Below are 27,777 nucleotides of genomic sequence, written 5' to 3' on the forward strand. Positions count from 1 at the left end.
TTTAGAACCTACAAGTATTTTAAGCGAGTCCCTGTTTTCGACACATTGTTTGAGGAAGACTCACGATTGCCCCAAAGGATTAGTCTCTGAGAATGGCATAGAGGGCTTAGGGATTTGGAACCTTTCCTTCCAGCAGCTTGAACTTTCTGAAGCTCACAGAATACCATTATCACCTTTGCCAAATATTAAGCATGACTACAGTATAAACAAATAACTAAACCAGATATATACAAACTATACATCAACATAAATATTATTAAACGTATGGCTAAGTAGATACAGCTACACAGGTAGATACAGGGCTAATACAGATCCACTGTGGGCCTTGTAGCTCTGTAGAACACTAACCGTGATTAGCTGTCCCCAAGTCTTGCTCTAAAAATTATGCCAATGATGACTAATCCTTGACTCTAAAGAGCAATCAAACAAACTAAAGCACAGAATCCTGAATAAGATGTGGCATAAAGCCTTCAGTAAAAAAACATTTCCAGGGACATAACAATCTGTATCTTGTGGAAAAAGGAAAAGGAGCAGTAACTAATTTGGATAAATAGGAAGCTATTATTGTGGCTTTTAAATATGTATATATAGCTATTTCCTTGTTTCAGCTTGTTAAATGAAATGCAAACCCTCTTTATATGCATTTGTCAACTGCAGATTGTAATTGGGTCGCAATTCACTAAATCACTCAAACCTTAACTAAAATTAATTATAGTAATATTTTTATTCCTAAGAAATTTCTGCAAGTAATGTAAACTCTATTATAATTTCACACTTTTTCTGTGAAAGAAATGAGCGGTTAGAGAAGACTCTCTCCTAGTGCTTACTAAGAATTTTGTCAGCAGAGGTAATAAATTCAAGTCAAACCCTCTCCCGACACATTCAGCATTCAAAGACTATGCCAACAACTTGTATTATTGTTACAGTAATGTGACAATTAAACAGCAAAAGATAAATTGGTTTTGTGTTTATTGTTTCAATGACACTTTACAGTGTTGAATAATGGTGCACCTGAACATACTTTGGTCAATTGAACACCTCTTCATTTAAGACAAGACAGCTGACATTTGTAAGACAAGCAGTCACAACTCTAATTTTTGGATGTCATATGAAAAATACATCACTATGTTGTAATGTTAAATATCAAAGCATTGTTTACTGACACAGGCTCCCAAAGTAGAGAACGAATTTCCTTTAGGCAATATATTCTACATATATAAATGACCAAAATATGGGACAGTCCCTGGACAGCTCAAGACCAAGAATTACTTTAAAGAAAGATACAATAAATTAAGGGCTCTGAATTTGCTTGTAGCACAGAAAAATCCAGACAAAAAAGTTTGATAGCATGGATCCCCGTATACATCCATCGGTTTAGCTTGCTAAACTGCGCCCTTTGCTGCCCCCACGTGGTCTTGCCGCAAGACACTTTTTGATTTAGAAAAATAAAAGTTTCCTCCTTTCATTTATGTTTCAAATACAGCCTTAAATAAATAAGCCATGTTGTTTATCTGTTAGGTGTTACACAGCTCAAAATCACTGCTTAAGTTCAAGAATCTAAATGACCTAAGGCAACAAATAAAATCACAAGTCCCTCACTGTTTTAAAAAAGTATTCAATGGTACTTTGATAACAGACATAGTCACCAGATGTTCAGCTCTGACTACAAGTGCAGTGACCTAATGTACATTGGGTGGGTCAGTGTCATAAACTGTGAAGTACCTAAAAGGAAACATCACTGAAAAAAGAATAAAAAAAAAAAGACATATTCCATCTGTCACAATTTTTTTATTTCAGTCACACATTCACCCAGCAAAAAGCTGTATAATATATATTCAAGTACCAGCAAATTCTTCATAGAATCATAGAACCACTAAGGTTGGAAAAGACCCCCAAGATCATCAAGTCCACATGTTAACTTAGAACCAGCTTGTTCACCACTAAACTATATCCCCAAGAGCCACATGGCTTTTGAACATTCCAGAGATGGTGATTCCACCACTTTCCTGGACAGCCTGTTCCAAAGCTCAGCAACCCTTTCTGTGAAGTACTTTTTCCTAATATCCAATATAAACCACCCCTGGTGCAACTTGAGGCCATTTCCTCTCATCCTGTAACTTGTTACCTGGGAGAAGAGACCAAACCCTACCTCTCAGGTAGTTGTAGAGAGTGATAATGTCCCCTGTGAGTCCTCTTTTCTCCAGGCTAATAACCTCAGCTCACTTGGCCACTCCTCCTGTGACTTACTCTCTAGATGCTTCATCAGCTTCACTGCCCTTCTCTGGACACGCTCCAGCACCTCAACACCTTTCTTGTAGTGAGGGGCCCAAAACTGAACACAATATTCAGCTTTTGCTCTTCCCTGCGACCTACTGCTACCCTTTTTTAAGGGATATATTCACACTTTTTAGTTTTGTCGCACTAAGACACACGTGAAGTGTCTTTAAAAATACATTAAAAAAAATAACCCCAAATCTTGTCAACTGTAAAATATATCTTTTTTAGATATGGTTATATGACAGAGCATTAAATCCAGGTTTCTCAAGCCTTCAAAAGGATATTGCTTCTGCTGTGATCATCATGCTGGCATGATGCAAGATGTATGATTTTCTACTTTTGTGCCAGAAAGATGAGACCAAAAATCTGACATAAAGAAACTTGTCAGAATCCTTCTCCTACCAGCACCCAGGAAAGGTGAATCAGAGACAGGGCAAGGACCAAACACATGAAATGAAAAAAGAAAGAACGTTTTTCACTTAGTCTTGTAGAGAGTAAGGCTTTCGTAGCCCTTGTATTGGAAAGATGTGTAATATGGATGCTTGTGTTTCACAGGAGTCCACAGGCACAAAGGTCAGTTTCTCTCTACAAAGACTGTAACCTTCACACAGGCAGACTCTGACCTTCATCCTGGAAACCAGTGTCTCTGGCATCAGTCATTTCAGTAAGCCACTGTGGCAAAAGTTGTAGACAGAGGTGTTCTTCTGCACAGAAGTACAAACCATGAAGCAAATAGCTTTCATAAAGATTACATTTACTCAGGAAAAAAAAATCTACCCCTTGAAACACGGCAACATGAAGCAGTTGGCTTTGATGACGCTTGTTGTAGAAACCCTCTTTTCAAAACTATTACACATTGTTCTACCCCAGCTTTAAAAGGACTGATGCAAGACCTCTGTTTGATTGATGATTTAAGTTCTGCTGTTTGAGACTGAAACTATTTTCAATATCCTTTTCCTGGAATGGACACATAACATATCTGTAACAAGCCCTCAGTCCACTTTGAAAAAAGCCATGCAATTCCTTGAGCACAACATGCTCAGCTTCCCAAAACAATCACAATAAATCTATAGCTGTGGCATAAGCTCCAGGAAAGGAGAGGCTTCACCCCACTGACTGACACCAGCTACTTCAGTACTAGGCTGTGCCTATTTCTGTGGATGTGATGGCCACGCAATCTCTTCAGCACAGCTAATGGAAACTTGTAACAGATATAGGGACAGGAATGTTGACAAGAACAAATGAAATGTGTTTTCTAGACATGAGTCAAGCTTTTAAAATCGTTAATGCTTTGTCTAACAGCTGGTTATAGTTTATAGAGCATTAGAAATACCAAACATAAATCTTAACATAATACCAATAATAGTATAAGTATGTAAATAGGGAAGCCAGAAAAACCTGCAATGCTCCCACCATCCTCATCTCAGGGATAATTATCCCACCCGTTACTGGGCACCTATTCATATTTACCACGTCATTACTGTGATCATTTCATAAAACAGTCAGTGAGTCTGCTGCTTTACCTGCTTTGCTTAAATCAATACATTTAGTCTCCATGTCACAATCTCACGATTATCCGAGCTGGTCTGTGCTTATGTTCATTCAGTGACACTCAGTCTGCCTTCTTTTGCTTTATGTCACATTGTTTACAGGACTTTATACACTGCACATTTTTGCTGACATGCTTAAGATCTGTAACACACCACACCAGGGACCATTAAAAAACTCGTCATCAGACTATTGGTATGGCTCTGATATTCTGCTAAGAACACATAATTTAATTATTTGCGCTGTTCTTCAGCTCATACATACTTTGAGTTTCTTATTCCTTGCTAGAAAGTCTTCAGATGCTATCTTGCCTTTCATAAACAACATTACTGTATATTTTTGTCCAATGAACTAATTTTGTATATATTAGATGATTAATAATGTAGGTAGGTTTTCTCAGGAAAATCAACACATGAAAGTGGTGTTAATTTTGAGATAATAGAAGAAAGCAAGTCTTAAGACAGAAAATTAATATAAAAAGCTCAATTTAAAATAAATCTACATATAATAGATAGCTGTTTATCCCTCAGTAATCCATAATTTTGCTCTGTTAGAGCACTTTATGGGAAAGAAAAAGAATTTAAGAATAATTCTGAACAAACTGGATCAGCAAATATTATTGTGCATAACCAAAACAGCACTATAACTACCCATTTAATGTTTGTGAGCTTCCTCAATTTTAGATGTTTCAATTTCTTTTATCTTTGACTCTGAACTTCCTGTTCAGGTATAATAGTAATGCTTATACTTGTAAACTACTCAGCCCTAACTTCAAATCAAATTTGTTTAGCTATAATTTTAAATTAAAAAAAAAAGAAGATATACCATTCGTTAGTACCCTGATATAAGAGTTGCTATCATTAGTCTAGGACCCCATTTTTTATAACTGATACTTTCATCTTCTTGGCTTATTAACCAATTAAATTACTACTCTATCTAAATTCAGAAAGAAGAGGAATAAAAGAAGTTTCCAGCAGAATATATTTTAGAGCAAAAGAGACAAAAATAAACTCGGAACATACCTCATATTCCCTGCCATAATGAGGAACAGATTATAAATGTGAGAAAAAATGAAGAGGAAGAGGATAGTACTGAAGAACATCGTCATCCAAGACCCATGATCCTCTCGAAACATTTTCAGACGGAGCAACTGACCTGTGGTACAAAAATTGTAAGAAAGCATATTTTAATCAGTTGGTAAATATTAAAAACCAAAATAAAGTACTAAACTGTATTTCTTCCTATACCAAATTATTCCACTGTATGTGGGGAGGGCAGATTTAGCATCATGCAGTCAAACTACTCTTCTGTAGTTCAGCATGAACAGATATTATTCCTACAAAATTACAAATTACTTGCAGTCCAGAAAAAAAAAAACCTGCAGGCCACTACAATTCATTTCAAATGTAAAAAAAAGGTTACTGATTTATACATAATTTTTCTTTTCATGTCTAAGACAGCTTTTCTTGGGCGAAGTATTTGAAGTAAGTCCACTGACATACATTATTTGCTCCCCTAATTTCATTTGGAAATCAAATTATGAGTCTATGTAGAATCTTGTGTGTTTTTCTTAGAACTTTAATCATATGATGTGCTATACTTTATTCTGCAGAGAATACCTTTTTCAAAGAATAGTGGTATGTCTTGTTGCTTGAAAGGAAGCTCTGATTATTCTCACCCTTGGTGATAGGTGAAACTTTTATGATGTTTTTGCTGAGAACATATTTTTCGTGGGCTAACTTTCCTTCTCTGTCTTCTCTTACCTTTTCCTCTTTGTCCTTCTCCATTATCATAAACTAAGGAGTTTCACATCTCTGTTTCCTGTAGCCCTTTACCCTTTTCACCTGCCCATACAATTTCATTCCATCCAATTTCCACATTTTCTTTATGTCTACTCTCATCCCTCTTTTCCTATTCTGAATCTCTCCATCTTTCCTTTCCTAAAACAAACATATCTAATGGGGTTTACCATTGTAATAGCCTCTCTACTAGCTTCTGCAAGAATACTCTATCACCCTTTTGCCTTTCTTCTCTAAACTCTTCAGGTGCACAGTTTATTCACTGTCTGGAGTTTTTTACTCCTGGACCTCTACAAATGTGGTACAGCTCCTTGAGCTGCTCTTACCAGAATTTCTAATGACCACTTTCTTAAAGCCCAGCCATACTAGTTCTTCCTCATCTGGATGAGTGTCATGCATGTCAATCCAGTTGTTTATACTCTTCTTGGCCTACTTTTTTGTTCACAACTCTAGCAGCTCTCCTTGTGCCTCTACTGATTTTAGGAGGTAGTTTGTACAGTTCACCATCTCTCATACTTGCATGCTCCTACTACTAACAGAGTATTGTTGTTTTATCATGGATTACCATAGATGGATTACCCTTTTTCCAGGTGGAATTTTTCTTTTCTAAAATCAAGTAACATGTTCTTCAATTGTTTAGAGTATTGAAAACCTCACCAGCACAAGAGATGGGAATTCGCTTTTGCAGGGCTGAGATTGCCACAGCAGAAGCCAAGCGGGGCTAAGGAAGGCAACTGATAATTTAAGCAGTAAGGTGAAGGACAGCATCTGTTGGGGAGATAGTGCAGTCAGGTACTAGAAGATGTCAAAATAGGGAGAACAGAAGGAAGATGAGGAGCTGGTCAGAAAAGCGAGATAGCAGACTGAGATGTGAATAGTCTGGGATGGAGGCAATTTCTGTGAGCTGTTTGCTGAACTGCCAAGTCCAGTTTCAGCATTGATTAGGGCTGGACACATGGGGAAGCTATAAAATGAGAGAAATTAGTCAAAAAACTTGAAGTGTTCATTCAGGCAGTCAGACAGGAAAATCCCAGGACTGCATTTGCTGCTGAAGACTGAAGATGCAGGTCTTGGGCAGGAAGACTGGAGGACCTGGACCAGACATGGGCTATGGGCTGAAGTGGTAGGTAGTATTTGAGCTTTGGAGTAAGCAAAATCTTGAAGGATGGGAGTTCTCTGACAAGGCTGAGATTTGGAATGATATGGGAACTGTGAGGCAGGAAGTGATAGATAGGTACAGGGGGATGAATCAAGCTCTATGATGGAGCAAGAGCAGGTCCACAGACCAGTCCAGTAGTAGGGCAGCAATAACGAGGATTCTGGCAGTGAAGAAAGGGGAAGAAAGGGAAAGTGCAAACACACATAGATATACACAGGGGCCTCAAGCCCCTGTACTCTTCTTCTCTTTCACTGCTGGAAACAATGACAACCCAGGCCTAGCTAGACTGAGGATGTGTAATAAGTCTGTCCTTTCTTAAAAATCAAACAGAAGCTGCTATGGCAATAGCATATTATCCTGACCTACTGAGAGGAGGGGCTTAATGACAAAAGATATTTCCCTTGCAGTTTGACACCTGCTCTCTGAACAGCTGCCATTGCATATGAATATTACTGACACCTTGGATTATAAACAGGACTCGCAAAATAGAGTTGTGACTTCAGGAGGTCCAGATTAATGGAGAGAAAAAGCACAGCCTGGAACCTAGACTTCTGTAAAACAGATAATTCCAACCTTTCTAAAACAGGTAAGAGAAAGATTTAATAAATATCCATTGTACCTGTAATCTCCAAAGCAATAATTTGTTCCCTATTTAGTTATTACACACTGATTAATATATAAACATATGTATAAATTTTATATTCTTAAAAGAACTTTTTCATAAATACCGTCTTCAGTAGGGAAATTCTTACATCTTAACTTTCCTTCTACTGTAGCTTATGTTTGTCATATAGGACTTCACTAACTCTCAAGTAAGTTGAACGTGAACATAATTATTTAATGAAATAAATACTACCTTAATCATAAGACCAATCAATTCATTAAGAAAAAAGCAATTGGATATTAGCACAATCTTCTTACCTAACTGCATACAAATACTACTGATATTACTTATTGTTCCCACCATACCGGTATGTATAACGTGCTAAATGCAGTTGAACTAGAATACGTTAAATGCTCCACTTAATACTTGCATTGCATTATATATCCTTTTATATCAATTCAGTTGAAATTAAAATGGAATGCATCAGATGATTACCTAACAGGTAAGTTGTTAAAGTAATAATTGCCAATAATGCTTGTTATTTTTACAACAAAATCTAGAACTCTCTGTATAACGCTTTATTAATTTCATAAAATGAGCTAAAAGGTTACACTTTGAAAGCACACATAAGAGAAATATTTTTGTGTGTGAATGGCCAGAAATTTGGAAAACCTATCTAGTAACTAGAACAGATTTGTACTAGATTAAAATACAAATTTAGCTGTTGCAAAGAGCTACACAAAATAGAGTAATTCCAACAAAACAGTTCATGTGAAACTACGGATTTTACTATAAAGAATAGCAAGCAAAAAGTAGCAAAGACCAAAGAGAGTAGATAAGGAATAATATTACACAAAATAAGCTGTTGACTCATTTTAATATTTTTTTTGTTACTTCAGGACAAATTAATTGGTTATTATGACCCTATTAAAAATACCCCAACAGGTATGACAGAGGAGAACATAGTTCCTAGGCTATATTTACACATACAAAATTATATACTTAAAAATAACCAAATAAATGTGCTAAGCCTAATGGAACTTTTCAAACGCAAGTTAAATGCCATATTAATGACCACCAGTGATAAAACTTTGAACTATAATTAGTTATATACAAAAATCAAGATTCCTTTCAGTGATAAAATGTTTCTTCAAAGAAGTTTCCTCAAAATATAATTTTTTACTGAAAACAGGTTTTCTATCTGTTCCAAGGCTTTGGAGACCACATCACAGGTACAAGGGGAACACAGGGTAGTAGAGACTTCAGGATTTAGGGTTCAGCAACAAACCAGGCAGTAAATCAGCTCATCAGTTGAAACCTGCTTGACTTTCTCTAACAGCATGTAAATGCTGCCAGGGATGATGAGAGAGAGCTTGTAGATATTGTCAGAGAGTCACAGATTTAAGCTATTTATTTTCAGTCCAGGAGAAGAGATAACTCAATAGGCAGATACAAAACACTGAGACTAACAGGACACTTTTTTAAAAAACTGAAGCTTTTCTAGCATTTTTAGATCCACAGCCCATAGGATGGTTGGATTTATTAGACTGTAGAAGCAGAAACAAGAGAAACATTACATTCCTACTCATAAATTTAGCATGCTTTCTTGTCTTAATTATGAGTGATGGAAACCATAAACTCCAACCCTTTCCTGGGCATATGTGTAATATTCTAATACCAAGCTCTTCATCAAATCAGACGTATTCCTTTAATTTTGGATGCCTCATCATGTGATTGCTCTTTATGTCCTTTTAATAATGTTCATGGTCATCAATGGCTGAAACTGTTCAGCTGAAAAATTAATCTCAATAAATGGGAAGTATTTTTTAACCTTGAAAACCAATCCTACTTTCATCAAAGTTTGGCAAGTCTGCTCTTAGTCAGCACTAACAACATAAGCATAATATAACGTCATTTTGCTCTTGCTCATTCTGCCACTCTATGTGTATGCATGTGGCTGACTTTGTTTAAGAAGACATGAATCTAGCAGTGAACACTGTAATGTTCAGGAAAAAAAAAGTTTTCCTAAACTACAGATGCAAAATTTTGGATTTGAACTGTGACAACGATCTAGTCACATCCTGTAGCTCAAGTTATTCCGTTGGTGCTAAGACAGTAGACAGAAAACTTGCTATTTTCTGATATAAAAAAAAAGTCACTTCTGAAAATTATTACAGCACATATGCAGATCTACTGGACATCGGGGTAGCTCCAATGGCCTCAGGATAGAACAGGACATGCCGACTGTCTTCCCATATGCAGTCAGACTGTGTCCTTGATTGTATAAGGCTTTAAATTTTTCTGACAGAAAACCAGATCTTGTTATAGCAAGCTGGGAGTCAAATCCCGTGTGTTCTTTTCTTGCTTATTAAGTTACCCCAGGAAAGATTCTTTTTATCTCTGCACCTGTTTCCCTGTGTCCACCCTGTAAGTCACTCCCTGATCAACTGCAAAACACACTGTTTGAAGTCTTGTTTATGGTCTTTAAGCTCTACTATAATATAAAGAATTAACAGGAGACAGTAAAAGTATTTTAGAAAATTCAAATACGTATACCACCATAGACGCTTGGGAAACACCTACACAAATACGGACATACTTTCTAATGACTCTTTGAGCTCCAAATGCACCTTACACAGGTGGGCAGCTCCACCCCCTCCAACTACATAACTTACTTCATATAGCTCAACGCTGAGTGCAGCCCAGCAAACTTAAGGTGATGAAGGGGATAGGAGATTTATTAGTTCAGTTCTGTAACTGCCCTAACACAGTCATAAGGCTACACACCCAGACTTTATCCAGACAACTTACAGCAAAGCAGAGCAGGTGGAACAGCTGTTTGCCTCCCTCCATTTAGATCTACCTATAGTCTTTGTCCAGAAGCTTGATAAGCTCAGGAACCTGGCATTACAATTCCCTCATGCAGCTATGGCCGTGCTGTTTGTAGCAAGTTTAGGACTTATTTATACAGCCAACACAACTTGTAATCAAGTGTTCAATGCCTTCATTCTTAAGTATTGAAAAGGAAGGCAGAGAGGTAGGAAATACCATTTGATTCAAAGAACACATGACCTATAGCCAAGGGGATTTTAGGAAAATATAACTTTCCTATACATATTCAAACCCCTTTTAATTTATCACATCATAAGAAAATGTTACTTAACTGTGTTTCACCTATTAGGATGGCTATTTTAAAGAATTTACAGGGATATCTTACAAAGTTCAGCTGAAGAAAAAAAGTTACACAGTTTATGTAATTTTTTACATTCACAAAGGCTATGGAGAAGGGAAAGTATAGCTACCCTAGGTTAAAGTCCAGTACTTCAAAACTGAAGAAAATACATTTATAGAGCAAACACTCCCCACACTGTGAGTAGAACAGATGGCTTTCTATCTATATTCATTACCTGGAAAGTCATTTGACTGCCTTTGTTGCTGAGCTTCTAGAGAAGCAACTTTCCTTCCTAACTTCGTTGAGTACAGTTTGAACCAGCTTTTTGTCAGGTCACTGAGTCAACTATAAATTTGCAAAGCACAATAACACAGCATTTATTTAGCAGGTGTTCACTGCAGCTCATGTTTGCTATATTTTGACTCATGTCTGTGAACATAACTTTGGAAAAGACTTACTGTACTAAGGTTGACATGAAAGCAAAACACTACATTAGAAAAAAACACTATTACCAACTTAATGCTTGAAGATGTTTTGAAATTTTCAAGGAGTCAATATCATTCCGAAAAAGTCCTTTCTTTCATTCAACATGTGATCTGTACTGAGGAAAATTTTATCCTGTCATCCTATAAAGTTATAAAGCTATTTGGACGACCCTCATACAAAGCTTCTACTTGGACAGACCTTACAGTTTGACACCTGCTGCATCATCTGCAGAAAGTTTATAGAAACATAACGAAGGGCAATTGGTGACAGCTCATTCTGATAGAATATTCCAGCCTTTATTTTGCTTTTATTAGAAGTAATCAATGAAATTAAGCATAAGACATAGCTTAAAAACCTCACTTTGAAAAATACACTGCAGATCTATATTCCACACATTCCATAACACGAATTGACACAAAATGGGCCATAAAGAGCTAGACAACATTAATTCTCTAACCCCACCAAAAGCACAATGTTTTCAGCACGGGAAAATTATTTAAAGAAGAAAATCAGAGAAAAAAAACAAAAAAAAAAGGCACTTTGTCTGGTGCTTTAGATGGCAAGGTTGCTGTGGCCTTTACCACAAGTAGAATTTCCTCCTGATTTGTTTTGATGCTGTTTTCTTGATCTCAGTCACAGCCCACTGCACAGCTGCCCACATTAAACATGCCTCTAGGCCCAGTATGGATACTCAAGGCAATCAAAGCAATGATGGAATGAACGTGGGCAATTACTGTCCTTCTGTCATCTCCTCTGCTTTTTCCAAAGATACTTACAGATACATTAGAGCTAAATGGTCGGCCTTACTTGAGAGCAAGGCTGCTGTTACTTGAGAATGCATGCTTTTTTTCTCTCATCCATTCTACACAATGTTAAATAGCGGAGACGAAAGTATATAAAGCCTTGCATAAAAGTTTATGAAGATCTGCTTGTGTGGGTGTTGTAGAGTAAGCTTTAAGTATATTTGGAGTTTATATTTTTTTCAGATAGAGGAGAGGTTGTACATCATACTACGTTCTGAATTCTTTTGCCAGTTCAAACATACTGAATTTAATTTAAAATTTCTGAATTTTAAATTTAATACATCCAACTTGATTTTTATTTTAAAGGCTGTTGGTCTCTCTTTTCCCTTCAGGCATACTCCATGGACAGATGACGAATGGTACATGCACTATTTTAATTTGCAACAGAAATCCTAAGCTGGAGTGGTACTGTTATTTGCTGGTTCTGGTTTGCCTTTTCTCTTTATTAATGGGATTTCTAGGCAATATACTTGCACTACGACATTACGTTTACTGCATGAAGACATGGACTACCAATACCATATTTCTCTTTAATTTGGCACTTTGTGACTTTACTTGGACTCTCATGGCACCTTTTTCAGTATATTATAATATCCAGAAGTTACCTGCATATTTCAGTCAAGCATTTTATCAGATCATAGGACTATTTTTTAGTATTAATGTCTATGGAAGTGTCTATTTCCTGACACTCATCAGTTTTGACAGATACATAGGTGCTGTCCATCCCATCGCTTCATTAACATGGTGGGACAAAGGAAAGGCTGTGTTCTGCACTATTGGGGTATGGATCTTCATAGTGCTTGCATCGATGCCTGACATCTACTACACAGTTGCAGCTAGAAGACAGCCTGACATCATAAATGACCTGGATGGCGCTGAAAGATCTTTACAATTTGTATTGCCATTCACGCTCTCCAAGATTGTATTGAGATTCCTAATTCCAGCCACAATCATCTTTACATGCTATATGTTGACTCTCAAAGCACTACTACAACTCAGTAAACGTCAGCAAAGAAGCAACAGACTTGTTAGGCCTCTGTTGCTGATTTCAGCTGCTATGATTGTATTTGCTGTTTCTTTCATACCTTACCATGTCATGATGATGGTGATACTAATTTACAGAATTAATTATAAACCAGCATGTGGGAACATAAGCACATTAAGTGCCATTTATAAAGTCACAGAGATCATCTGCAGCATCAACAGCTGTCTTGATCCAATCATTTTTACGGTAGCAAATAAGACATTCTATCAAAGAACTAAAAGTATAAAATGTCATCTCAAATGCCAGTGCTGTTGTTGTCTGATAAGAAGAGTAAGGGACATCACTCTGGCCCCAAGAACAATGACGTAAACACTAGTCTACAAAGATTCGCATCTCCAACTGCTTTGTGTCATCAGACCCATTTAAAATTTCTTCTATATTGTACAGCTATCTCTTGAATAAGCAATAATACACATAAATGCAGAGTAAAACTTAACATGAAAAGAAACAGTAGCAACTCCTAGATTTACAGAATTGGCATTTTAAATATTCGTGCCATAAATATACCGTACACGTAGCATGTAATGAAAAACTACCAAAAGTTCTAAGTAGCTCCTTTAATTCTTGGACATAAAAATACAGTAAGATTAAGTGCAGACAGTGATGAGGAGCCTCCTTATAGTTTCTGTTAGTTATTTTTTCATCAGTTTGTAAGGGTTGCTGTGATTGGATTGTGCAATTAATAACTACCATGATGCTTACAGCTGGACTCCTCGAACATTTTCAGAGAGGCTTTCTACAAGTACTTCGTTTTAATGCTGCTTGCACTACAGTTCCACTGCCAGTGGAACCTCACTAACCCAGTAAAGTTCAGCAGATTTCCAAAAACAAACAAACGAAAAACAAATAGTAAGATAAAGTCCCTGCGGATAGTCAGAGACAGTGATTCTGTTCACGAAGTAAATAGGCATGGATTAAAGAACTTTGCTAAGCCTTCCCCCAGGCAGCAAGGCTTCCCACCTGATAGGGGTGTCCCCCAAATCCCAGGCAACTACAGCTGTTTGTCATTTGTGTTCTGCTTCAGGGGAGCATGTGTTCTGCCATGAACTCTGATTTCCTCAACAGTGAGAAGTGCGCACTGGAAAAGTGTTCTGAAATACAAAGTGGCTGCGCCACAAGAAGGGTAAGACATGCTGCTACACAGGAGTGCTTCTTCTGTTCCTTTGGTGTCTTAGCATCACAGTTTCAGGACAGTCTAAGGTAATTAGACTACAATGCACTTTAATCGTTAAACCAGCACAACAGATAGTCATCACAACATCCACCTTCAAGAGTCATTATATACGTGTTCTTTCATCATGTTGTACTGGCAAAATAATCATGTTCCAATGATAAGCCACCTGCTGACTTGTTTTCTCGCCAAGTTCCACATATTACCCTGTTAATTATAAAAGCCCATGTATCAGTGAGCACATTACCTTTACTTTCAGAAGGTACCGGTGACAAAGTACATTTTAATATACTTTGTACAATGTCTTAATTCTTTAATTATTTAGTTTTAGTATAATTTTGTCTTCACATGTCTCTATTTGAAAATATCTCTATTTTACATGGGTACTGAATCTCTCTTGTTGTATGTTTCAATTGTATCGACTAAATATATATGTATGTATAAAATCTAGAAAAACTTTTCTTTTTAATTTTCTTTAACTGTGACATGAAATGAAGAACCTGGTCCTGATAATCTGAGACACTTTATAAGTGTTTGGATGTACTAGCACACTCACAACATCCCACAGAATAATTGCATGCCTATATTCTAAGTGCTGCTTTTTTCCTTTGATAATTTCTTAATCTTTCAATTTCTCTTATTTTAAAAATATTAACATTTTTTTAAAACACATGAATTGTCTATTGGAAACATGAGAAGGTTATTAACATTGCATTGGCTTCCATAAGAAACAGAGTTTTTAACTCACGAATGGGAATCCATGGGCAATTACCTATATACACTTACATCTCAGACTGATAAAGAAACAATGGCAATGTCATTTAGTGACAAAGGTGTTCCCAGCATGAAAAGGATAGAACAGCAGAGATAAGTGTGAAGTTCTGGACTCAATGAGTTTATTGCTCCCACCAGATTGCACCCAAACTTGTAAACAGTAGGCTATTTCCAAAATCGAACACTTGCCACTTTTATGTTTCAATTTATCTTTAAAGGCACAAATACACTGTTTCATTCTCCTTTCTCCACCTCAGTATTGCTTCAGCAATTTAGTGGCTGTGTTTTGGCTGAGTAAAATTCAATGTGGGATCAAAATACGCTTTTCTATACACAAAACTAAACATGAAAACTCAGTGCACATCTGGCTACAAAAGATAACTTCACACCTCTGGGACTCATGGATTTTCAGCTTTTACCTGCCAGGTAATATGTGCTAATATGTGAGCTTTTTCGGGAGAGACAACACTGGCTTATAGCAAAAACTTGTCAAAATTTTCTTGAGATTTTTAATAGAATAACAGTTGTTTCTCTGTTCAGACAGATAATTTTACTCTCATTGGGTAATATCTACTATATAGAAGTTAATGTTACTATTACATATTAAGCAAGTGTCATTAGAAAGATTTGTTGTTAAAGAGGAAAGAAACATTCAACTCAGAAGAAATTGTGAAAAATATTATCAAACTCACTTCCTGATTTTGGAAAATAATTAGATTTGTTTCCTCTTGAAGTGCTGCCTTTACAACACATATGAATGCAGACTGTGCTCAAAAATACTCAAAGTTGGAAAGAATAAAATTAAAAATTTTAATTAAATATTGGATTGAAAGCCTCCAGTGAGCTCAAGACAAATACAGTAATCAAAGAGCTTCACAGAAAACCCTTCCACAATTCCTATGTAGTGTCTTTTGCAAGCAGCATAAATGCAGATTGTAGAGATTGTCAAGCAAAGTCTGGTGGTGTAAAAAGAAAAACTAAGGTAACAATAAGGAAATGCTTTAAAGTCAGTGTGAGTCTGACTCAAAAGAAAAACAAAACTAGGGAGAAATTTCAATCTGGTCAGGCAATCAGAACATAAAATGCATTTAACTAAACAAGGATGACCTTTATATTTTCGGTGGGGCTGAACTGTGCAATATACTCACATAGAAATATGCAAAATAAGATGCTTTTTACTACTCTGTCTGCATCGCCCCAACAAAGAGCTACATGGTCCAGGGCACACATGATGGAGCTATGCCAGTGATTGCCGTCGTGGGCCTGGGAGAGTATCAAGGAGCACTTCACAGTGCTGTGCCAGCAACCAGGGAAGGAAGGACTGGGGAAGCAAACAGGCAGGGATATGTTTTCGCAGGTGTGAATCCAGACCTCAGCCAACTCAGAACATAAAAATTACCATGAAATAGTATGTATCTAACCTGGTCTCCTTCTATGGGTCACATGTTTGGTGGATGAGGGAAATGCTGTGGATCTTGTCTATTTGGACTTTTGTAAAGCCTTGGACATTGCTTCCCACAGCATTCGGCTGGAGAAACTGGTTGCTCATGGCTTGGATTGGTGAGTAAAAAAACCGGCTGGCTGGCCAGGCCCAGAGGGTGGCGGTGAACAGTGTGACATCTAGTTGGCAGCCAGTCACCAGTGGTGTTCCTCACCGCTCAGTACTGGGGCCAGTCCTGTTTACTATCTTTACAAATGACATGAATGAGGGGATCGAGTGTACTCTCAGTCATTTAGCAGACAACACCAAGCTGACTGGGAGATAGGATCAGCTAGGATCTGCTGCAAGCTCTGCAGAGGGATCTGGACAGGCTGGATTGATAGGCCGAGGCCAATTGTAAGAGGTTCAACAAAGCCAAGTGTCAAGTACTGCACTTGGGTCACAACAACCCCATGCAATGCTACAGGCTTGGGGCAGAACGGCTGGAAAGCCGACCAGCAAAAAGGATCTGGGGGTTTTGGTCGACAGTTGTCTGAACATGAACCAGCAGTGTGCTCAGATGGCCAAGAGGGCCGATGGCATCCTGGCCTGTATCAGAAATAGTGTCACCAGCTGGAGCAGGGAAGTGATTGTTCGGCTGCACCTTAAATTTTGTGTTCAGTTTTGGGCCCCTCACTTCAAGAAAGACATTGAGGTGCTGGAGTGTGTTCAGAGAAGGGCAACAAAGCTGGTGAAGAGCCTGGAACACACGTCTTAGGAGGAGCAGCTGACGGAGCTGGGGGTGTTTATCCTGGAGGAAGCTCAGGGGTGACCTATTGCTCTCTACAACTACCTCTCAGAAGGTTGTGCAGTGGGTCCGGTCAGTCTCTTCTCCTATGTAACAAGTGACAGGACAAGTGGAAATAGCCCCAAGTTGCATCAGGGGAGGCTTAGATTGGATATTGGGAAAAATTTCTTCACCAAAAGGTTGTCAAGCACTTGAACAGACTGCAAAGAAAAGTGGTTGAGTAACCATCCCTGGAGGTATTGAAAAGACATGCAGATGTGGAACTCAGGGACATGGTTTTACGGTGGACTTGGCAGTGCTGGGTTAATGGTTGAACTCGATGATCTTAGAAGTCTTTTCCAAACAAAATGATTCTATGATTTTATCCAGGCAGTATTGATTTCTGTTGTGTATCCTTTGATCCTTCCTCCCCCCAAGAACATGAGCAAGAGATACAGCCAGCATGTCCCCAGCAACCTCTTCGCTGGGAACAAGCAGGAGCACGGTGGAGACTCCTCCAGTTCACTTATGTAGGACTGAGTAAGGTGGGCATCCTAGCTCCTCAGTTCACTGTTCTGGGCTCAGCTGGCAGAACAAGGGACAAACTGTTTGGACTCTCAGATTCTAATACAATCTGTTTTTCTGCATTGCTCCTTCTTGTGTCCCACTGAAATAGAAATATGGAATAAACTGTGCTACATAAGTAAATCCTTACCTCCATGTCTGTTTCCTACATGGCCTATAAAGCTCAATAATTATCTGTCAATAAAGCCATTTATAACAGAGGTCCCAAAGTACTCACACACATAAGAGAAAAAGGGGAAGGAAAAGTGAAGAAATCACCTAACGTTTCTGAAAAGATTAGTTCCAACCAACACTGAATAATGAAGAACAGAAGGGAAAAAAGCAGATGGGGGCATTGCTACAAAATTCATCTGTGTCACAGTGCCTCTGTCATCTGTTCTGCCAGCCTGGACACAACATGCCTTGTCCTGGGCTGAGCCTAAAGACACCATGTAATCTTTTAAAAAACATCTTCAGGACACAAATCTCTTGAAAAATCTTTCCCTCTCTTACTCTCAGCTAGTCCCTTTCCCATGATACTCACCTGTGAATATACCCTAAGCTGACAAGGGTTCTAGACATTTGTTTTTCTGTTTGTAAATTATTATATAATCAATTAAAGACACTTTTTTAAAGCATTTTTGTTCACCTAGGCTGAATTAATGCTAATGTTCTGACTGAAATCAAAAGTTTTCTACTAAATAAGAGTTAAAAGGCACAAGACATCTGTTCATATTTACTTGGTCATGCTTTTACTTTGAAATACATGCTCCTAAAATATTTTATTATAATATTACCCAGATAGAATGGCATAAACAAATAAAAATTAGAGAATTTTATTCCATTTTGCTACAATAAGCAAGCAATAAACTAAGTAGCTAAGAGCCAAAGTCAACATCATCTACTATGACAAGTATGTTGCAATACTGGTTTCGTACAGATCTTCGTTTGGATTAAATCTGAGAACATGGTATCCAGTTAAACGTCTAACTATTACGAGTTTGAACACATTATTGAATGTTGTAATAATAATATTAGCCTACAAAACTGACTACAAGGTCTAGGTAGCTTTCATGTACCTTATCTAGATATTCTAAAATTTTCATAATATGTACTAGAGGAACACAAGATAGACCATGGCCTGAAAGATTTGACCTTTTATGTACATGCTCAGTGACTGTCAGAGGAACAACTTTCTCATTTACTAATGTAAATTCAGCATTGTTTTGTAAGCAAAACTTGTTAAAACAAAAAATCTCTAAGTTGAAGAGAGAAATTTTGCTACAAATGTCCCAAAGCTGCTAAGGAAAACAATATTTATGTTCCCTATTTGTCTTTATAATACTTTCATCTCACAGAGAAACTACCTGAAATGTTCACTTACTAATACAGGAGTTTACCTTTTCTAAATAAAAATATTCAAATGTTCCTGCAAGTTTGGTTTTTCTTCAATACACGTAAGTGAATGTATTCCGATAGTAAAGTTTTTCTTTTCCACGCCTCAGAAATATCTCACTTGCCAAAAAGCTGTAACAAACAATACCACAACACTATTAAAATACTTCCCCTTTGTACACTGTTTTCATCTGTGGAAGCCAAAACTCCATAGACAGAAGAAAAATATGCCTAGACTGATTCTATAGCTGGAGGGACCAGAGCAGAGGCAGGTAATATGGCTGAGTTCACCATCAGCCTTGTAAAGAAATGCAGCTTCTCTGCTCCTGCCTTAGAGAAAGATCCAAGACTCTGAGAAGCCAAGTCTCCCTGCATTCTGCCAGGAGCCTGCAGTCAGAGATGATGGGATGTGCTGGCCTTGTGCAGGAACCTACCAAATCCATAGCCCTCCCAAGCTCTCTTTTTAGGACTTCTCTGAACTTAGCACTTACCAGCTCAGTCCCTTCCTTTTCATATGACTCAGCATGGATGGGACTTCCTCCAGCTGGGAAAGGTGAATCTCAATCACAGAGCATTGCAGTTCTCAGCTTTTGCAGTCTAAGGTAAAATGCAGCCTAATGTCACAAAATGTAACAGTCAAGGTCTCAGCTACTGACGCAGCTGACATCCTCAAACAGTACATTATGTGCTAGGACAATGGGAACTTAGGATCTCCAGTTTCCCACCAGTTAAGTCACCACTGGTCAGAAGACTGATATCAGTAGCCAGATGTCTTTCCACTGGGCTCTTGTGCAGTCTGTCTTACCTGATTTTGGTGGTCTAAAGGGCCTGATCTGAACTAGAGACCACAGGTGAGGGTATGCAAGTGAAACGTATAGCACTCTGCCTTCCTTAGAGGAAGAAATGCCATTTAGAAATGCCAAACAGCCTTTAAAGATTGCTTGCTATTTTGCAAAGAAGAAAGGAATAGAAAAGTTCAAAAGAAAACACACTCATCTTTTAATACCAAAACAAGAACAGGAGGATGGGCTTTTGCTGCTGCAAGGAAAGGGCTGACATTTTCTTCTTAAGGGATTACCCAAAGGCAGCCAAGAGTAGGGTGGCGATGGTTAATGCCATCTGCCATATCAAACATTGCAGGGTGGTTCATGAAGGCATCACATCTAGCTCTTTGCTTTATATTAACGTCATTACTATTACCTAGAAGCAATACCTCAGGCTGCTGTTTTGAAAGAGTCGTAAAATGCAAGTAATGAGGGAAGACTTAAAGCTATGACAGAATTATAGTGTGTAAGCAGGCTTAATTCTGAATTTTTCTGCAACTGTTAATTTCCACTATACAGATTTAGCATTTAGTTTTAATTACAGACTTTACTATTACTGATGTTATTATCGCAGGTTTAGACAATTGTGCTGATGCAGATAAAAGGAAACCTGTAAAAATAGATATTGATTTCCTATAATGTTTTAGAACATTTTTTAGTGGGGAAGTAACTGAAAACCCTGTGTTAGCAATAGAAAATACCAGCACATTTGCTGATGAGGTGTAAATTTTTAATTCTATGTGAATGTATCCCAGCTTACAAAATTATTGTGAAAAAAAAAATGCTATTTAGATGTCCTCACTACATAATACAAGTTGGTTAGAGGGCACGTAGGTATTAATCATATTTTGCACTCTTTATCCTTCAAGAATTGTTAGCATTTTTAAGAAACCTGGGGGGTTCTTTTAACTGCCAGACCTATAAAAGTAATTTCATGATCCTCCTTATTTTTTTAATTCTGGAACTACAATATTTTATCACCTTACATGTAGTGCCTATAGAAATTACATTTTCCTTCTTTGAATTCATTGTAATCCCAATTTCAAAGCAGGTAAAAGAAATTTAGCAGCATTTATATGCTGTATAATGCTGATTATGAACTCCGAAGGGCAGTACTCTAACTCTGTTCCTCAATAACAGTTTAATGATACTGCGTAATGACTTATCAAAATAATGAGGTTTTTTCTATACCGTTTGGTCTTTTCTCCTGAAACTGATTCACAAGCTTATTTTTAATAATAAACAGAATTGCTTACACTCTATCTACTACACAGCCCTTTAAAATAAACATTTATAAAGCATTTTTGAGTCAGAAAACAAAGCAGATGAATCATGGGGTTTGTTTTATTTTTGTCTTAATAAGTATTTGCAACTTGTGCTTTCTGTTATGGACACTGTGACTAGACCTCACAGTGGACAAACAGGGTTCCCAGGGGTTACTGGGCATGTCGGCATTTCCATTGCAAAATACAAGTGGAGAATTGGTTTTGTGGGATCAAGAGGAAGCATAATTCAGTGACAAAAAAAGACACTCTCTGGCCTACAATGAAATACAGGGGTACGCACTTAAGAGTTGAGCCTGTCCAGACTTGGTGAAAACTGTTGTTTCATAAGCTATATATTTCTCAACTAGCACCTGTACATGCACCCAGATTAACACTTGTCTGAGCACCAAAAAGAGGTACAATCAGTTAATCAAGTCCTATGTCAAAACTAGTATGTGCTGCAAGCTGTATAGACCTTATACAGGAAAGCTGATTACTATTCTGCCAGACTCAAAACAGTCTAACGTTAGGCAGTCATACTTCTAACAAGTAACTCTGTGGTAATATTTTGCAGAATTCTGTGCCCACAGTTATAGAAGTAGTTGACAACTCTGCAACTTCACTAACTTTGCTCCAGGTTCCTAGTTGTCTTACGACCCCTCTGCCCTCCGACCATGGGATGGAGGATGCCAAACTATTAGCTATTTCAACAAATCTGTTTTATAATAGCACTACCAAAATAATTGATATGAAATGAGCCTTCATGGGTTTAAAATGTTTGCAAGACCTACGTATTTCAGCTTTGAGCTGAAGCTTCCAAATGCTGAAAAACTTCTTCAGAAAAAAAAAGGTCAAGATTCCTACTTGGATAACCCAGGAATATGTTTACAGAGCTAGAAAGCAAATAGTTATGTCTTGTTTTAAACACCCACAAATCAGACTTTTTGTACCTGACATTTTTTCACAATTCCAAAATTCAGAGGAAAACCATGAAAATTTAAGTACGAATATGTTTCATACAGTTAGCTTCCATTAATGCACAAATCTCCTGCAATGACATAATATTAAGCACAGCTTAATAATCTTAATTTACCTTTCTAGAAATAATATATCATTCATTTGTATGATGTACACTATGGAATCATGTCTAAAAAGGATTATCTACTACATACAAATTGAAAGAAGTCCACATTATCAACTAATCCACTGTAACCCAGGAAAAATTGAATTTAAATCATTTGATACCATGTTATTTGTGAAAGTAACCATAGCAAATATTATATTGCAAAATACATATCTACTAGAAATACACTGGCTGTAGAAACTGCATTAACAGTCAGTGAAACTGAATAAAATAACAGTTCCATAGGAAATTTCCTTTCAGACGTATAATGAACCCAAATTTTCATTACTAAAAAAGCCAAAGGGTGGGTAGATTTCAAACTAGAACACACAAAAATACTATTTCATGGTAAATACATAAAAAGCTAGTAAGCTAGTAGGTTGGCAGGGGAGAAGGGAGGAGCAGGGAATACTGTAATTGAAAAATGTTTTCATTTTCCCAAATATATGCTTTCTCTACTCAGGCTTGGTTTTTTCCTTTGTTTTTAAACGAATTATCGATTTAATCATAAAAATAGTGTACAGAAATATTCATAATTATTCTTTATCTAGCATATTTACATCTTCTTATCCAGAGAACTGTTTAACTAGTTGCTATATTCATTCAATACCACTAGAAGGTGCTCTTCTGCTGAAAGATAATTATTTGTCTGAATTGCTGCTAAAAGCTAATTTTCCTCCAATAACTGTGGTTCTGGCCAGCTGTTTACACAGACTGTAATTGCAACAACTGCCCCTGCTATACAATAGCAGGACCTTGTATGCTATAACCATTATAACAGCATAAAAATAACGAGTGATCTGTTATCACTCATTTTCTGATAAACCCAAATCTCAGCTGAGCAGGACTCCACTCAGTTTTGCTGGAAGGTGAGGCATGGAAATTGTGCTGGAGCTAACACATTGTAAAGAGCCACGTGTTTTGTAAAGTTAGAAATCACAGAATTGCAGAATTTAAGTCGGAAAAGACTTTTATGATCATTGAGTCTAACTATACACCTAACATTGTCAAGTCCACACCAGACCCATTCCTGGAGTAACTTGAGGCAGAATGCATCCCTAGACAGACATTTGCACACTTGTCTGAAGGCAGAAGGAGAGTCCAACACAAAAAAGAAAGTGAAGACAACCATACAAACACAAACATATAATCTACACCAATTTCACACCAACAGTATTGGCATATCAAGCTGCATCTAGAAATCCAAGGACCAATAACTCATCTTTCATACACAACCTTATATGAGCCTCAACCAAGTTCCAATTTAGCTTGATAGCCAGAATGGCACTCTGAAAACCTCTGGGTACACACAGACTGTTTTGGTAAATTCTTTGCATATGCACTGTAGCCCTTACCTCTGAAGAGACCGCTGACACTTGCATTTGGTCTGGTATGTGCCCTGGCATGGCAATCAGAAACATAGTCTCAAGAAAAGTTTGCTTTTTTATGTGCAGCCTGAGATGAAAATCTGTAGACATCCCCAAGAGAGTAGCGCTCCTGTTTTACTCTGTGAATTTAGATAAGTCATAGAGAAGTCACTTCTAATTTAGATAAAAATTGCTCCACCTTTGGCTGCCACAGAGAGGAGGCTTGTGGAATATAAGCCCCAAATCACTTCAAAGTAATCTAAACTGATATGCATCAAGGAGAACATCATGCAAAGTGGTAGGTATGGAGAAAACTGCTTGCAAAGACTTTTTTACTTGCTGTATGAAAGTGACACAAAATTGAATGTTGTGCTAAGTCCTGAATTCCCCAGGTCAGGAACTCCACAGAAGTTCCACAGAAAATACTAGTTTTCAGTTTCTCCTTCCTTTTCTACACCTCCAGTACATTACACTGTTAGGTTTTTTTGTCACATATATCCATGAGCACAGATTAGCAAAAGAGCTAGGATATTTGGGGGGGGTTGTTAATTAAAACTGTAATCGCTCAATTTGTAGGCCTTTTACTAAGTAAGCTAAAATTAAATATTGTTGCTGCTGTGACTCTCTAGGAATGTTTTCCTTTATCCTGCCTCATCTCTTTACTCTCTCACTGCCCTAATTATTATTTTCATTATTTGTTTAGCATGTCTGACTTTAGCTAAATCTTGTACAGATTTAGATTCTTCTTTGCTTTAATATTAAATGAAAGTGTGTTTCTTAGTAGACATTGCATCAGTGGCCTAGAAATAGAAAACATTATTTAGCATGTGCATAAGTGAGCCTGAAAGGCCCTAAGCAGCTGGCGACTTTGAAAGATCACACCCCAGTGCTGCAGACGAAACATGAATTCAAGGCTCTGCAGCTACCTCTACCCAGACGTCCAGTCTGCCCTTGGGAGACTCCTTTCCTACATGAAGGCACCAGGGAGAGTGTGAATCCTCAAAGTAGAAAAGTCTCTGCTGCTCCTTCATCTCCTAGCAAGAGCCACTCAGTGGGGAAAGGAGTACTGCCTCCTCTGTTGAAAAGAGAATAAAGCAGAAAATTCTGTTTTCCAGCATCTGAAATTGGAGTATGTGTCTCATACATCTCAGCAGTCACATTTAGAAATACTGTGTTTCCCCCCTACCTGTGTCATAGGGAACAATTACTGATCCCCCTGTCCTCAAAAGTCGCATTGGTTAGCAAGTACATTTACAAATTCTATAAACGACATTTACTAATTGCTAAATAGTTCTTAAATCCTGAGGATGTATTCAAAGTTTTTTAAGGGCCAGAATGTTGAAGATTTTTTTCATTTTGGAAACAAACAAAATAAAACAACAAAACAAAGAAATGTAATTTTGTAAGGCAGGTGCACAGGTTGACTTGGAGTCCCAGCAAAATCACACAAAGAGAAATGTTGTCTTGTATGCAAAAGACCTCCAGTTCTGGGCCCCTCAGTTCGGGAAGGTTATTGAGCTGCTGGAGCAGGTCCAGAGAAGAGCAACAAGGCTGGTGAAGGGACTTGAGCATAAGTCCTATGAGGAGAGACTGAGGGAGCTGGGGTTGTTTAGCCTGGAGAAGAGGAGGCTCAGGGGAGACCTCATCACTCTCTACAACTCCCTGAAAGGAGGTTGTAGCCAAGTGGGTGCCGGTCTCTTCTCCAAGTAACCAGCAGTAGGACAAGAGGGTATGGTTTTAAGCTCTGCCAGGGGAAGTTTAGGTTGGATATTAGGAAGAAATTCTTTACAGAGAGAGTAATCAGGCATTGGAATGGGCTGCCCTGGAGGTTTTTAAGATGAGACTGGATGTGGCGCTTAGTGCCGTGGTCTTGTAACCATGGCAGTGTTGGATCAAGGGTTGGACTTGATGATATCAGAGGTCCTTTCCAACCTGGCTGATTCTATGATTCATATCACTCTGACCAAGGAAATCATGTTTTCCTTGGGGCTCTCCAGCAGGCACATGGTGAGGTCATGTTCCACACTAACATCCTTTCCATCTCCTCATCGTATGGAATAAGGATAGAAGAAATTTGCCCCTGACTAGGCTGCACCTGCACTATGCCCATCAGGCTGTGACTGCTAGGAAAAAGCTCACTTCTATTTCTGGAAATTGGGGAATGGAGATATATTACTCCTGTAAGTGGCAGGCATCATTCCAAAATCATTCCCCGACTCAATCGGAAAGGAAAATCTGACAGTCATGTCAAAAAGATCAAAACACAGATTTGACACATCAATATGAAGTAGCAATGAACTTACTTTTAGTTTTCACTGGATGCTAAATATTATCTAGAGCTTTCCCATTATGGAAAATCTGACACACGTAGATTTTCTTACACTCTCACACTGCTGCTTGAGGAATGGGATATGTACCTCCAGTAGAATTAAAGCTTTCACTGGAGAGAGAATAATCTTTTTGTAGCTACTGCCTATATCTCTCCAATTAAACTCTATAATTTACTACCCAGAGACTAATTCCACAACTAAGGCTAAGTGCAAACAACAGCAGTTTTCTCATTGAGCACGAAGAGAGGAAGCAGCAAGATGTTATGGCTCTTCTAAAAATACAAGAGTAAAAGAAGACATTCGGAGGTCACTTGCATGCTTTTCATTTATATTTGAAAGGTCACTTGTGGTCTCCCTCATGAATGATGTAAAGTTTAAAATAAATGGATATCTTAATTACTGGCAACTTGCCAGAGCTGGAATCTGATGAGCCTGCACTCATTCAGTGGCTGGCTGCGAGCTTCTTCTTTTTATGTTTGTTTGGTTGTTTGTTGGGGTTTTTTTGTTGAAGATTCTGGCTCTCAAAAATGCTTGCTCACAGTCATTTGTGCGTTATTATTAGCAAACTGTTAGACTGGCCCCTTGGCAGGACCAAAATAATTTTATTGTATGGCTTCAAAATTTTACTGGAAACAAAAGAGGTGAATTGACTGTGAAGCAATCACAGTAGACCTTGAATACCTTCAACAGTGTTAACTTGATCATTGTTACTGAAATACTAAACAGGCTCTTGAAGACATTATTTTTTACCAGCTATCAGATTAGTTGTTTTCTATTAGGCTGAAGTCATCAATGGAAAAGGAAAAGCAGGAACAAAGTTGCTGGGTATTAAATGACAGTTCTTACTGTAATGTAAGACAGAGCTGACAACTGAAAAGAACATGCTCTATCAGTCAGGTTAGAATTTTATGCAAGTATTACCATTATTTGTTTCTACAGATGGTGGTACAACTGTTCCTATCACTACTTTCGAACAAGAATGGGAAACAATCTGGCTGAAAAACAACCATGCAAAAATCTTATCACATCTACGGGAAGGTTCTTTTGCAAAACAGATCACATTTGGTTCATCCACCATTGCATAAACACCACTATGAAAGTGACATGCCAACACTAACAACAATACCACTGCCCAGATTTTATACTAACATGAACCCTAATATATACTAATTAATCATATATGTACTGTTGTATGAATTTATTGTCTTACCTGCCTAACAGATTCACATTTCCTATGCAGTGCACCATCATTCTGACTAAACCCCAGTCTCCCTAATTTCCTCTTGAAATCTGCATACATTCATTGCTTCAGTGGATACACACTTTAAATTCAGCATAAAAGCAGACACTGAAGAGTCTGGGTTTGAGTGGTTTGCAACATCTTTTAGAGCCTTCCAGATAACATGTTTGACAAAAAGAGTAATGTTTTCAGACAACAGGTCCTCAGTGGGTGTTTTGTTTGAAACTGTCTGTCATGAAATTGCTCCCAGCATGGCAGTACTGTATATTAAAAAATCTGCAAAAATTGTGTATATCCACAGCTCATTGCAATTCCTATAATGAGTGCTTTATTTATTTGCCCCAGTGTCTATGAAGCTCATATTATCATTTAATTTTAAATAAACTGCATACTGTGAACATTTGTAAGAGAACAACCCATTAAATTCAACATTTATTCAACAGCTTTAATTTCCTTGCTGTATTGTGATGATTCCTCCATTTTAAGAGATACAGCTTTAGCTCTATGTTTTGTTTCTGCAATTTTTTATAACACATTACATATTTATTTTCCATCCACATCATTTAGAAAGGAACTTACAATTATAAATCTAAGCACAATCATTGGCAATTGAATAAAATACAG

The 27,777-nt window shown here is 37.6% G+C and overlaps 2 protein-coding genes across 3 annotated transcripts in view; one reads left to right on the forward strand and one right to left on the reverse strand.

Moving 5' to 3' along the window:
- The window catches only part of TMEM117 (transmembrane protein 117), a 201,889-nt gene that overhangs the window by 167,611 nt on the left and 6,501 nt on the right, over positions 1 to 27,777 (reverse strand). The window contains exons 1-2 of one of the 2 annotated variants that reach the window (XM_027682173.1): positions 19,335 to 19,464; positions 4,848 to 4,980 (exon numbers count right to left, since the gene is read on the reverse strand). In XM_027682173.1, coding sequence (XP_027537974.1) covers positions 4,848 to 4,960 — 113 coding nt within the window. In that variant the 5' untranslated portion in view covers positions 4,961 to 4,980; positions 19,335 to 19,464. Of the gene's footprint in view, positions 1 to 4,847; positions 4,981 to 19,334; positions 19,465 to 27,777 lie in introns of those variants that run through there. The other variant, XM_027682172.1, reaches the window with a different exon arrangement.
- Positions 7,312 to 13,432, forward strand: LOC113966971 (P2Y purinoceptor 1-like). The gene is made up of 2 exons (XM_027682174.1): positions 7,312 to 7,369; positions 12,181 to 13,432. The coding sequence occupies exon 2, from the start codon at positions 12,198 to 12,200 to the stop codon at positions 13,200 to 13,202; it is 1,005 nt and encodes a 334-aa protein (XP_027537975.1). The 5' UTR covers positions 7,312 to 7,369; positions 12,181 to 12,197; the 3' UTR covers positions 13,203 to 13,432.

Source organism: Neopelma chrysocephalum, unplaced genomic scaffold, assembly GCF_003984885.1.
Source record: "Neopelma chrysocephalum unplaced genomic scaffold, ASM398488v2 Primary Assembly neopelma1_62, whole genome shotgun sequence".
Taxonomy (NCBI): Eukaryota; Metazoa; Chordata; class Aves; order Passeriformes; family Pipridae; genus Neopelma; species Neopelma chrysocephalum.

What these genes read in the sequence shown, in the direction of transcription:
- LOC113966971 (XM_027682174.1), top strand. Translation starts at nt 12,198, where the DNA reads ATGACGAATGGTACATGCACTATTTTAATTTGCAACAGAAATCCTAAG.